This window comes from Saccopteryx bilineata, chromosome 1 (assembly GCF_036850765.1).
Source record: "Saccopteryx bilineata isolate mSacBil1 chromosome 1, mSacBil1_pri_phased_curated, whole genome shotgun sequence".
Taxonomy (NCBI): Eukaryota; Metazoa; Chordata; class Mammalia; order Chiroptera; family Emballonuridae; genus Saccopteryx; species Saccopteryx bilineata.
Genome location: NC_089490.1, coordinates 32,090,727 through 32,105,170, shown reverse-complemented (window position 1 = coordinate 32,105,170; position 14,444 = coordinate 32,090,727). Strand labels below are relative to the sequence as shown.

Below are 14,444 nucleotides of genomic sequence, written 5' to 3'. Positions count from 1 at the left end.
ATGTAATTGTATTAGTTTACTGGGTGTTAGAATTTCTATTCTCTCAGTGATTGTTACCTTCAGGGATGGTTGAGAACCACTGGCCTAGACAATATTATGCATGTGTGCATCAGTGCATGATTGGTTACCTCTGAGTAGGGGGAGAAAAGGGTATAATATGGAAGGATGCTTAAAAAACTTAAAATATAAAGACAGTGTCTGTATCTTAAACTGAATGGTAGGTATCATTATTCTTTATAGTTGTTTTTATATTATACATTTCTCTAGTAACTATTAATCACATAAAAATCTTTTAAAATGGCAATGGAAAGCATCTAGTTGAGAAAGAATGATTGGCTATTTAAAATCAGTGAAAAAATTTTCCCTTTTTATAACCCAGAAAAAGGGCACAGCAGGGTCAATATCTGAGCCCAAGACTATACCAGATCATCACTTTGCCCTAAGAGACCATGATCATTATATAAGGTATGCAGATTAATGAATCCTCACATATTGGTGCAAACATCTGATATAGGCAAGAAAAATGACTTTACAGGTACTGAAGAAGCAGATGTTTTCAGGAAAGCACATGACTAAGTAAAAAGAAATAGAATGTTTCCAGTAGACCCTTCAAAAGATGCTCAGCATCATTTATAATAAAAATTCAAATTAAAACAATAAAGTTTTTTTACTAAGAATGTAATTGAAACAAACCTTTTTTTTTCAAGTTTCTAAATGTAAAAATGCAAAAATCCTGTGGCCTAGTTACCTCACTGTTCAAAATCTATTCTATTGATATATCAGCAAAAATGTGCAATAACATTACAACTATGTCTATAATAATAAACAGTCTATTCAATCTAAATGTACACATTAGAAGATTAATTACATTATGGTATACATACAAACACATACTGTAGAATACTTTTTAAAGAATAAAGCCATCATATATGTACATACTTGCAAATATTCTATCATGTATTTTTAAGTTAAAAAGCAAGCTGTAAAAAACTATGTATAATATATTATGTAAAAAATGTAAAAGTATGTATAATAATATTATGTTAAAAATTATATGTATATGCATGTGTCAATGTGAGGGAGACATTTGTTTGGGTGTATACAAGGCATTCAAGATATCTATGCCCTTAAAAAGGTTCAAAATAAAAAAGTTTCAAAAGAATGCACATCAATCTTCTGAACATTGACTCTCTCTGGAGAATGAGATGGGGAAGATTTAATTTATTTTTACTTCTGTATTTTTAAAATTCTATTTCAGCTTGTATCATAATTGAATTGCTATGTCTTTTGTTCCCTGTAGGATTTAATAGCGATAGGTAGTCTCTTTCATTTTTAGTTTTAAAAGTAATTCCTCAAAAATAAAAAAAGAAAGAAAGGAACTGAATCTTTACAATCAGAATAGAAATATTTCCAAATCTTTTTTAGATGACTAGAGATGGCATCAAAAAGACAACTTTGAGCAAGGTGACAAGAGAACACTCCCGTCAGTGAGCTGCACACCCACCCCTGTGTGCTGAATTCCTGTGTAGCAAAGCTCTATTTTTTTTTCACCTCTGAGGTCCTCTCTGTATTAACCAAGTTTTCTCTCTTCCATTTCTCTCATCTCTCTATCAGCAATAACTGCCATCAAAAGAGGATAAGTCTGTATGTATACAGAGCTAAGGGAAAGATGGTGGCCAAATGTACTTTGTTCAAAATGCTACTTTGCCTAACTCTGGCCCTGCAGGGGACATGGGCTCTCTGGCAGATTTTCAAAGCTTAATTCTGTGACCAGAAGTAAGAGGTTCTGCCTGAGAGGGCTTTGGAGCATTCTGAAGGCACACCAGCTCGCTGCCCATCGCTTGGCAGGCAGGAGGACCTAGTGGGCTGTGAGTCAGCCAGGCAGGGGTTTGGGTGCTGACTCTGCACACTTTCTCAGGTGTGGAATCCTGAAAAAGACATCACATCCCTTAGCTTCCTTGATATCATGTGTGAAATGAAGAAAATAATGGCACCTAGCTTGTGAAATTGTTTTTGTTGTTGTTATCGTTTGTGGAGAGAGGGACAAACAGGACAGACAGACAGGTAGGGGAGAGAGATGCGAAGCATAAATTCCTCGTTGCAGCACCTTAGTTGTTCACTGATTGCTTTCTCATCTGTGCCTTGAATCGGGGGCTACAGCAGAGCAAGTGACCCCTTGCCCAAGCCAGTGACGTTGAGCTCAAGCTGACGAGCCTTGCTCAAACCAGATGAGCCCGCGCTCAAGCTGGCATCTTCAGGGTTTTGAACCTGAGTCCTCCGTGTCCCAGTCCAATGCTCTATCGACTGTGCCACCGCCTGGTCAGGCTGAAATTGTTAAGGTTCAGAAAATGTGCCCAAAATTCAGCAAACAATAAACTTTATAATTACAACTATTAAATTAGTATGACTTGGATATATCCATATAGATTATTTCCAGATGAATTTATGTTCCAAGCAAGTGCTCTTCAGACTTCAGAGAGAAACATATTAGTGAGTTACGAAATCTATTTCATGGGTAGTACTCAGCATTGAAAAGAACTGATGGAATAGCATAACAATAATTAAAAAAAAAAACCAGAAGACATTGCACATAAAAAAAAGAAAATGAATGGAAAATGTATTGCTTACTGTGGTTGGAGGTTAAATGAGTTTGAGAAACAATGCTTCTAAAAAAATAAACAAACAAGTGTACAAACTGAAACCCTCCCCAATTGTCTTCTCAATTTTACTCAGTTTTGTCTCTTTCAAGTAAGGTGAGCAAAAACTAAAGGGCTTTGGAAACATGCTGTAATGACAGACCTCTTCGATAACACATGAGCATGTTGGAGTAGTGTGAGAAGTCAGGAGGCAATGGTTAGAGACCCAGTTCATTTATGTGCTGCCACTGCTTCCAAGCATATGAGTACAGAACGAGAACTAAATGGGAGATGACATTAACAGACAACAGCTCTGATAAGGGATTAATATTCAAAATATATAAAGAATTCACAAAGCTCAGCAACAAACAAGCAAACAATCCAATTAGAAAGTGGAGAGAGGACCTGAACAGACACTTCTCCCAAGAGGACATACAAATGGCCAACAGATATATGAAAAGATGCTCATCTTCACTAGCTATTAGAGAAATGCAAATCAAAACTACAATGAGATACCACTTCACATCTGTTAGATTAGCTGTTATCAACAAGACAGGTAATAACAAGTGTTAGAGAGGCTGTGGAGAAAAAGGAACCCTCATTCACTGCTAATGGGAATGTAAACTGGTATAGACATTATGGAAGAAAGTATGATGGTTCCTGAAAAAAAAAAAGATTAGAACTACATGTGAACCAGCAACTCCTCTACTGGGTATCTATCCCCAAAACTCAAAAACGTTCTTATTTAAAGACACATGCACTTTCATGTTCACTGCAGCATTATTTACAGTGGCCAAGACATGGAAACAACTAAAGTGTCCCTCAATAGAGGATTAAATAAAGAAGATGTGGTACATGTACACAATGGAATACTACTCAGCCATAAGAAATGATGACATAGTGACATTTATGACAACATGGATGGACCTTGAGAACATTATAGTGAGTTAAATAAGAAAATCAGGAAAAACTGAGAACTGTATGATTTCACACATAGGTGGGATATAAAACTGAGACTTATAGACATATATAAAAGTAAAATGGTTACCAGGAGGAAGAGGGTGGGAAGGGGGAGGGGATAAGTATGTAAAGAGGGACAAATATAAGGTGATAGAAAATTATTTGACTTTGTGCGATGGGTATACAACATAAACAAAGTTCAAATCTATAGAAATGTTTATCTGAAACCTATGTACTCTTATTTATCAATGTCACCCTGTTAAAGTTAATTTTCTAAATAAAAGAAAAATAAATAAATAAATAAACTTTTAGAACTAGCCAGGTCTCAGAATGTGGTTTCTGTTTTCGTTTGAAACTTTTTCTCTTTAAATCAAATATAGAGACTGTGACAAAAGGCCTTTAAACTTCCTTTAATTCTATAAACCTGCCACTGAAAATCCTACCTTTAATATGTAATGTTTGAGGAGCAAATCTCATAAAGTTTAATCTTATTAAGTGAGTAAAGAAAATGAAGTCATTTCAGATGTTCATTTTTCTAAAACATAGTATAGAACTTCAATAAAAAAAAAAACAAGTGTACAAACTGAAACCCTTCCCCAATTGTCTTCTCAATTTTACTCAGTTTTGTCTCTTTCAAGTAAAGTGAGCAAAAACTAAAGGGCTTTGGAAATATGCTGTAATGATGGATTTGGATTTGTGTGTGTGTGTGTGAGACAGACAGAGAGACAGAGGGAACAGATAGGGACAGACAGATAGGAAGGGAGAGAGATGAGAAGGATCAATTATTCATTGCGGCACCTTAGTTATTCATTGATTGCTTTCTCGTATGTGCCTTGACTGGGGGCTACAGCAGAGCCAGTGACCCCTTGCTTAAGGTAACAACCTTGGGTCAAAGCCAGCAACCGTGGATTCAAGACAGCGACCTTGGGCTTCAAGCCAGTGACCTTTGGGCTCAAGCCAGCAACCACAGGGTCATGTCTATGATTCCACGCTCAATCCAGTGACCCCACGCTCAAGCCAGATGAGCCTGTCCTCAAGCCATTGATCTTGGGGTTTTGAACCTGGGTCCCCTGGGTCCCAGTCTGATGCTCTATCCACTGCACCAACCACCACCTGGTCAGGCTTGATTTTAAAATGCCATTTCTACTACTTCTCTACAAAATCTTTTGGCTCTCTACAGGTTATGGTAGCAAAATACAATAAAAGTAAAATATAATAATAACCAAAATATATGAAAGAAAACCAGGCTTAAAAGTAGAATGAGGCTGCTGGGAGTGGAACTTTTAGGGAACTTTTGCCCAAGGAACAGAGTTATTAGGAACCTGTAGCATGCACCTTTTTTCCTGGATACCATGTAACATGAAAAAAACAGATATAAATAACCATGATAATGTAACTCTTTATTATTGGTTTAAATTATTTTGTTGGCTATTTTCTTCTGTAATGTTATGAACTATTTATTATAAATACCTTTAATTCCAACAGAATTAGCCACCTAATATTAATCAGAGAGCAAGGTTATTTAGAAAATATTTCTAAATAAATATCATGCTATAATTTTCTTCCTTGTACTGTGTTTCAGTTGAAATATGTCTATAGTGCTAATTATAAAAATTGTAGGCCCTGGCCGGTTGGCTCAGCGGTAGAGCGTCGGCCTAGCGTGCGGAGGACCCGGGTTCGATTCCCGGCCAGGGCACACAGGAGAAGCGCCCATTTGCTTCTCCACCCCTCCGCCAGGCCTTCCTCTCTATCTCTCTCTTCCCCTCCCGCAACCAAGGCTCCATTGGAGCAAAGATGGCCCAGGCGCTGGGGATGGCTCCTTGGCCTCTGACCCAGGCGCTAGAGTGGCTCTGGTCGCGGCAGAGCGACGCCCCGGAGGGGCAGAGCATCGCCCCCTGGTGGGCAGAGCATCGCCCCTGGTGGGCGTGCCGGGTGGATCCCGGTCGGGCTCATGCGAGTCTGTCTGACTGTCTCTCCCTGTTTCCAGCTTCAGAAAAATGCAAAAAAAAAAAAAAAAAATTGTAGAAATTTCACAAAGAACTCTGTTGGAATCAAAACCATATACTCTGAGTTATATGTCTGTTACATAATACAAAAATCCTATTTTAATCACATTAATATCTGTAAAGAAAAATAGAAAAAAATTTAAGATGTGTATGTATCTGTATATAGTTGACTAAATAAATGCATAGGTACAGATATATACATAGCTATATCTCTCAAATATTTTTCACAAATATAAAGCTTTGGTTTGCAATAAAACATTAAACATTTATCATTTCATCTCAGAAATAGTAACGGTGTTTGCAGGTTGGCTGGTTACAATGAGGGGCCCAGGTGCCTGGGGATGTTTTGAAATTTAAATGGGTTGCATGGATTAACCTAATCCTGAGGAAGGATAATGGAGAGATCTAGAATTAGTATATGATCACTTCCTATATTTGATCTTTTCCAAAAGGCCAAGAGGAGATCACTTCCTTAGGTTCTTCCTCAAAGATTCGTAGACATATCTCTTTCAACCACTTGCTCAATTTAAGACTCTGGAGAAACTATTTAAATTCCTGAATCTTAGTTTTCTGCTTTGCAAACTTCAATAAAAAATAATTTTAGAAAATGTGTTTCCTATCCCATCATTACAGGTAGGTCAGCAGACATGTTAAAGACCAAGAGGAGTAAAACTAAATATAAGAGTAAATATGTTTTACATAGATCAGGACAGCCAAGTAGTAGATTATTAAATTAATAACCCCTTGATGAATTCAACCTTGATATATACATTCTTGTATAGCCCCCTCTCACAGTAACTCTGAGCTTGGCTGTGTGACTTGCTTGTCCAATGGGACATGAGCAAATGTGACAGAAGCAAACATTCGATCAATTCTTCACATTAGGGCTTAGCTGCTGGAAATGCTGCCTTCACCATGTAAGAGTCTCAGGGTCAACTGCAGATAAAGTCACAGGGAGAGGAACCTTGCATCCTAGCCAACAGTGCTTGCTAAACACCATCTTGTACTGCCCTGCCTCAGTTGAGCCACCTGATAACTGTAGCTACTCAAGTGAGCCTAAGTAAACAGGTCATCATAAGAACCACCCAACTGAGCCAAGCCTAGCGTGCAGTATTGTGAGCAAATAAATGGTTATTTCAAGTCCCTAAATTTTGGGGTGGTTTGTTACTTAAAATAAATACCTGGTATATTCAGTTATTTGGTAGGATTTGTTTTTCCTATTGCTATTGAAATCAATAAATAATAAGTAGAGATGATCGATCATAAAAGTTAAAAATCAGTAGGTAAAGACACATCCCCTTTCATGTTTATCGCAGTATTATTCACAGTGGCCAAGACATTGAAACAATTCAAATGTCCCTCGATAGAGGATTAGATAAAGAAGATGTGGTACATATACACAATGGAATACTACTTAGCCATAAGAAATGATGACATAATGACATTTATGACAACATGGATGTACCTTGGAACATTCTATTGAGTGAAATAAGTAAATCAGGAAAAGCTGAGAACTGTATGATTTCACACATAGGTGGGATATAAAAATAAGACACATGGACATAAATAAAAGTGAAGTGGTTACCAGAGGGAGGGAGATAGGGTGAAGGGGAGGGGAAGGGTATAAAGAGGGAAAAATGTAAGGTGACAGAAAATGATTTGACTTTGGATGATGGGTACACAACATAATCAATATTTCAAATGCTATCGAAATGTTTACCTGAAACTTGTATACTCTTATTGATCAATGTCACCCTATTTCTAAATAAAATTAAAAAAAGAAGTTAAAACATGTGCCATTTTCAGACAAATGAGTAAAATATCAAATGCACAAAACATAATCAGAAAATAGATTTTAAAATGGGATAGCAAACAAAGTCATCGTGGTGAACAAAATTCCTGTGCTGGATTACTACTTAGTGTGCTACAGAAAAGAATAAGAAATATGTATTATATGTAATTTACTGAATATATTTAACTTACTGAAACATGATCTCCTATGAAGCATATACTGGAAAATCTTGCGCAAAGATTCTTCACTTTGTTTAATGGCCCTACAAGTGCACTGCAGTTGAAGGACCGTCCCAAGCGTACCAATGTAAACTGCTTTGCAGTCATCACTTCCTGAGCAAGTGAGGTCCTGCTTGTTCAAGATACTGATGCAAGTCTCATCTTCATGGCACTTGCTAGTCACATGCTGCCAGCATTTTGACTGAAATGTTCTGTAGCGTCTCCTATAAAGAGTCAAAAAATGGAATTAGTCTCTAAATAATACTATTTAGATGAGGTGCTTTCTCATCTAATGAAAAAGACTGACATAAAACAAAATCCCTCCAGTACATAGATAGCTGAAAACTATGTTTGTACATTTAAATATCTCAATAGAGAGTGTAAAAGAAAAAGAAGAGAGAACTTCTGAATTACTTTCCTCTTGTGATGAAAGTCAGAGGCGAAGTTTATGATTCCCTGGACGAATTTTCCTTCATTACAAATTCTGTTTCAATGGATGATGATTTTTGGTCTGAACTACTTGGGAGATTTATTAGCAGTATTTTTTAATGCAGAATACATCTTTGGTAGACTAAGAGTTGGCCATTGTTTCACACCAAGTGATTTTAGATGAGGCTCTTGACCATTCAAGCCCAATTTCCCACAGAATGGGTGAGATGATACTTTTTCTTAATATTTCTTAGCAGACTATTCAGAATTTTAAAAATGCTTTGAGCTTCTCTGGCAGCAAGAGCTAATTTAAAGCAAAATAAATGAGTTTATTTAATTGACAAGATAATCCATTAAAATGGCATCCACTCATAACTTTACTGACCACGTATTTGATTTGCACTTTACTAGCTTTGAATAAGTCTTAATAGCGTACAATACTTTTATTTTTGAAATTTTCACAATAACAGGATGTTCCCTTCAGTAGAATAAAGGATAGTAATCTGCATATTTAATATTTGTCACCTAAAATTACTTTATACCCTTTCTTGAATAGATCATCAGTAAATCTGTATGAAAGCCCTCTGAACACATGATACTTGCCATAAACTTATTTGTCCACATGGTGCTACTCTGCTTAAATCCATAAATCACATTAGTTTTAATAATCTTACATTTTAAGTCATCTTAAAAGAATCAGCTTTTTAATATACTGGCAAAATAATTTATACTTAAGAAAATACAGCAAGTTTTTGAGCATATAATTCTGAGGCCAGAAGAACAAACATGTTCCTTTAACATAATTATGGCTATACATAAGATGTTATCTAAATGTAAGTGTTGGCCCTGGCCAGTCGACTCAGCAGTAGAGCATCAGCCCAGCATGTGTAAGTCCTGCATTTGATTCCCAGTCAGGGAACACGGGAGAAGTGACCATCTGCCTCTCTGTCCCTCCCCCTTTTCTCTCTATCTCTCTATCTCTTCCTCTCCTGTTGCCATGGCTCAAAATGGTTCCAGCAAATTATCCCTGAGAGCTGAGGATGGCTCCATGGCCTCTCTTCAGGCACTAAATAGCTAGGTTGCCAAGCAACAGAAGTGGGGGCAGATGGGCAGAGCATTGCAGGGTAGGGGGCTTTTATGGTGGATCCCGGTTGGGGCACATGTGGAAGTCTGTCTCTGCTTCCCTGCCTCTTACTTAATAAAACAAGATAATAAATTAAATTAAATTAAATATGTATTGACAGTATTATCATTTGAGTTGAATGAAAATAACTTTGCACCTATTTGACATTTAAAAAAAATACATGTTTTACAAAGCTTAAGTTACATAATAAATCTATCATGACAGTTATTCATTCAGAAAATTTGTAAAATTTTGCAAAATGATTTAATGGATATTTAATTCAATATTAAAAATCATAAAAATATTTTAGTACACTAGTTATGTAAACCATTTGAAAGAAATATTTAAATACAGCTAAAAATTTTATATTATAGAAATTTTGTTTCATGTTTGAAATATTTTGATGTGTAGTGTATCACTATTCTTATTTTCTTGATATTCCACAATATTCTGTTTATTGTTGTAGAAATTAACTGATTAAAAGTAATTTCTTAAGTGCAGTTGATTATTTTGTTTTTATTTTTGCTACTGATCTCTAGTTACATTGCAAAATGCAACAGAATGTGGTTTGTGTAACTCCTATACATAGAAGGTATTAAATTTGTCTTTGGGACCTAATAAATATTCATATTTTATAAATGTTTTATGGCACTTAAAATGAAGTTTTGTTTCTAAAAAATAGTTATGCCTGACCAGGCAGTGGCACAGTGGATAGATAATCATCCTGGAACACTGAGGACCCAGGTTCGAAACCTCAAGATTGCTGGCGTGAGCATAGGCTCATCTGACTTGAGTTGGAGCTCACCAGCTTGAGTGCAGGGTCACCGACTTGAGTGTGGGATCATAGATATGACCCCACAGTCACCGGCTTAAGCCCAAAAGTTACTGCCTTGAGGCCCAAGGTCGCTGGCTTGAGCAAGGGGTCACTGGCTCAGCTGGAGCCCCCTGGTCAAGACACATATAAGAAAGTAATCAATGAACAACTAAGGTGCCTCAATTAAGAATTGATGCTTCTCATCTCTCTCCCTCCTGTCTCTCTATTCTTGTCTCTCTCTCTCTCACTAAAACAAAACAAACAAAATAATAATTAAAATTTTTTCTAAGCAAAGCTTTTTTTTTAGTTTCTTGAATTTATAAATATAAAAATATAATGCATTATAATAGTCTGTATGTTCCTAAACATTTACAATTGGCCAAACATAATCTTACCTACCAGTGTATATTTTAACTAACAAAATTAATTAAAAATAGTCTTTATATTGCCTTATTTGGCCTTTTCAAATAAATAAAGGAGTTTCAAAACCTATTACTTATTGAAGAGTCTGGAACAGGGACTCAAGTCTTTTCAAACCAAGTGCTCTACTTTGCTCCATGTATAGGTTCCTCAGCCAAAAAGTAAGTGATGAAGGGTTTAACACCTTCATTGAAGAAATGGTTCTTCTTTTGGAGATTGTTTTCCATTAACATCAATTAATATAAATGCTGGAAATCTCTCTCAGGCAAAATTTGCTTGAGAAAATGACAAAATTTGTCTTATTACCTTGACTACTAATATTGTATATTTCCATTACTTCTAAAAAATACACATTAAGGGACTATTAGACACACAGTCCTTACTCTAATCTATGAAAGATAGATATTATATAAGAGGAAACATATATATGTACATAAATGAATTATAAAAATTAAGTGCAAAATATTTAAACATAGAGGGAACATATGACCACTTTTGAGAGTCTCTTGTGTTCCAGACCCTATAACAAGCACTTTGGAGAGGTAAGTAACCCAGGAAGTCCTTGTGGAGGAAAATTACCAACAAATGTACCAGTCAATTTGAGAAGGTGTCAATGCCAAGGTGAGTTTATTTCAAGAGTGTGTGATTCAGAATCCATCACAGAACTTCTTAAGGACTATAACAGCACTTGCCATTAAAATATTTAATTTGATAGGGAAGCTTAGATATATCGTGCATTGAAAGGTAAATGCAAATATTTTTAAAAAATGAGGTAGCAAATCTATGACCCTTGCAGTAGTATCAGGCAAAATTGGATGTCCATACATTCCATCTGGTATTCTTATAGGAACTCACTTAAAAAAGTAAAAAAATAAAAGTGTCTTGTACCTAGTTAAAAAAATTGTTAGGTTTCATTGTTAGTGTATATGATAAACAATTGATAAGTAGGTCATAATATTCTATTTATAATATAAAAATAGTATAATCAAACATTTTTATCATATTTCATTAATTGTAGGAGATATTATTTTATTACAACTAAAATCACTGGTTGGCAATTAAATTTTGGTTATAATTTAATAAATGTTTTCTTATCATTAAGCTTAAGACTCATCCCAAATATATTAAGGTACTAAAATGTGTATAAATAGTACTGAAAGTCCTAGCCACAGAAATCTGACAAGAAGAAGAACAAAAAAACCATCCAAATTGGAAAGGAAGAAATAAAACAAATTATTTGCAGATGATATGGTACTATATATGGAGAATTCTAAAGATTCCACCAAAAAATTACTAGAATTGATAAATAAATTCAATAAAGTAGCAAGACATACATATCCAGAAGTTAGTTGCATTCTTATAAACCAATAATGAGCTATCAAAAAAGGAAACTAAGATAACAGTCTCATTAACAATTGCTTCAAAATGAATAAAATACCTAGGAATAAATTTAACCAAGTATATAAAGACTTGTACTCAGTAAATTATAAGACAATAAAGAAAGAAATTGAAGAAAATACAAATAAGTGGAAGCATATACTCTGTTCACGGATAGGACGAATTACATTCATACTACCCAAAGCAATCAATAGAGTCAAAGCAATTTCTATCAAAAAACCAATGGAATATTTACAGAACTAGAATAAATAATTTTTAAACTTATATGGAACCCCAAATGACCCCAAATAACCACAGCAATCTTGAAAAAGAACAAAGTTGGAGGAATCATGCTAACAGATATCAAACTGTATTACAACGCCATAATAATCAAAATGGCATGGTGCTGTCATAAAAGCAGACATATAGGTCAATAGAACAGAATAGAGAGCCCAGAAATTAACTCATATGTTTATAGTCAATAATATTTACTAAGGAGGAAAAAGCATGCAATGAGGTAAAGATAGGAATGGTGTTGGGAAAATCGGGCATATATGTATAAAATAAAAATGAAAGACCACCTTCTTACACCATACACAAGAATAAAATCAAAATAGATAAAAAATTTAAATGTTAGATTAAAACATGAAAATCCTAGAAGACAATATAGGCAATACAATCTCAAGTATTTTTCGTAGCAATATTATTTTATATATCTCCACAGGCAAGGAAAACAAAAGAAAAAATAAACTAATGGGACTACATAACACTTTTAAATTTTTGCACATTAAAGGAAACCATTCACAAAATGAAAAGATGACCCACTGAATGGGAGAACATAATTGCCAATAACATATCTCATAAGGGGTTAATATCCAAAATTAATAAAAAAATTTATAAAACTCAACACCAAACACCCATCAAACAATCCAATTAAAAATGAGCAAGGAACCTGAATAAACACTACCCCAAAGAGGACATACAGATGGTCAATACACAAATGAAAATATGCTCAACAATGCTAATCATCAGAGGAAGGTCAATTAAAACCACAATGAGATATCATCTTATACCTATCATAACAACTATCATCAATAAATCAACAAACAAGTGTTGGCAAGGATATGGAGAGAAAGGAACCCTGGTCCACTGTTGGTGGGAATGTAGATTGGTACGGCCACTGTTAAAAACTGTATGAAAGTTCCTCAAAAAATATATAAATGGAACTTCCTTATGACCCAGTGATTCCACCTCTGGGAATTTATCCAAAGAAACCCAAGACACTAATTTGAAAGAATATGTGCACTCCCATGTCCTTTGCAGCGTTATTTACAATAGCCAAGATTTGGAATCAGCCTGTATCTGTCAGTAGATAAGTAGATAAAAAAGTTGTTTCTACAATGGAATACTACTTAGCCATACAAAAAAAGAAGAAGGAAATCTTACCCTTTGCAACAGCATTGGTGGACTTGGAGAGTATTATGATAAGTGAAATAAGCCAGTAAGAGATAGACAAGTACAGAACCATATGATTTCACTCATATGTGGAATCTAATGAACAAAACGAGCTAAAAAAACAGAGACAGACTCATAGATAGAGAGCAGGTGGACAGCTATGAAGGAGGTGGAGGGTGTGGAGGGATTGAGCAAGAAAGAAAAAAAAGATAAAAGTTCATGGACATGGACCACAGTGTGGTGATTGTTAGGAGGAAGAGAGAGAGGAAGGCCTAGGAGGGTAGGGTATAGAGGGTATAAATGGTGATGGACAAAGACTTGACATGAGGTGGTAGAAACATAACACAGTGTACAGATGATGTGTCATAGAGTTGTAGACCTGCAACCTCTATAATTTTGTCACCCAGACAAATTCAAGGAAAAGAAAAATAAAATAAAATGTGTAAAACATTTACCTCTTAGAATCAATGAAAAATAATATTTTACTAAAAAGTATTTGAGGTATATAAAAGAATTTAAAAAATCTAAATAACCAGGGGTTGGGAAGGGAAGAGGAGTAAAGAAGGACAAATATATGGTGATGGAAAATGATTTGACTTTTGGTGATGGACACACAATACAATCAACAGTTCAAATGCTACAGAAATGTTTACCTGAGACCTATGTACTCTTATCAATCAATGTCACCCCACAAAATTTAATTCTAAATAAAAAAAAAGTTGGAAGCTTATTAAGGTACAGGGGGTCCTCGGGCTATGGCATAGTTTTGTTGCTACCACAGTGATGTAACCCAAATTTCAGTGTAAGTCGAAACACAACCTAGTCTAAGTCACTTACTTATCCTAACACAGTTGTAAAATCATAATCTAGAACATAAAAACACAGCTAAGCCACAGAAAAAGGAAAAGGACATAAATATACAATACTGTACACTGTACTGTAGTAACAGAAAAAATTATAAAAAATGAGTGTAAAAAAATTCCTTCCCTTTATTCCTGTGGTTGGCTTGCACACTGGAAGGGGCATTGCAAGGTGGAATAGAGTGACCTTTTGGAAGATGGAAGCTGGAGAGGCAGGAGAATCTGCAGAAGGTGCTGGAGATACTGGGTCAGGTGAATCAGGATTGCCTAAGGAACATTCAGGAGACGCTGGAGATGATTCTACCTGTACTACAGGTGTTTCATCTGGAGAAGCAGCTGATGTAGAGGGCACAG

The 14,444-nt window shown here is 35.4% G+C and overlaps 1 protein-coding gene across 1 annotated transcript in view; it reads right to left on the bottom strand.

Moving 5' to 3' along the window:
* GFRAL (GDNF family receptor alpha like) overlaps window positions 1-14,444 on the bottom strand; it is an 81,914-nt gene that overhangs the window by 33,450 nt on the left and 34,020 nt on the right. Inside the window, 1 exon segment of the mRNA XM_066252569.1 lies at window positions 7,586-7,836. Within this exon segment, the coding sequence (XP_066108666.1) occupies window positions 7,586-7,836 (251 nt within the window).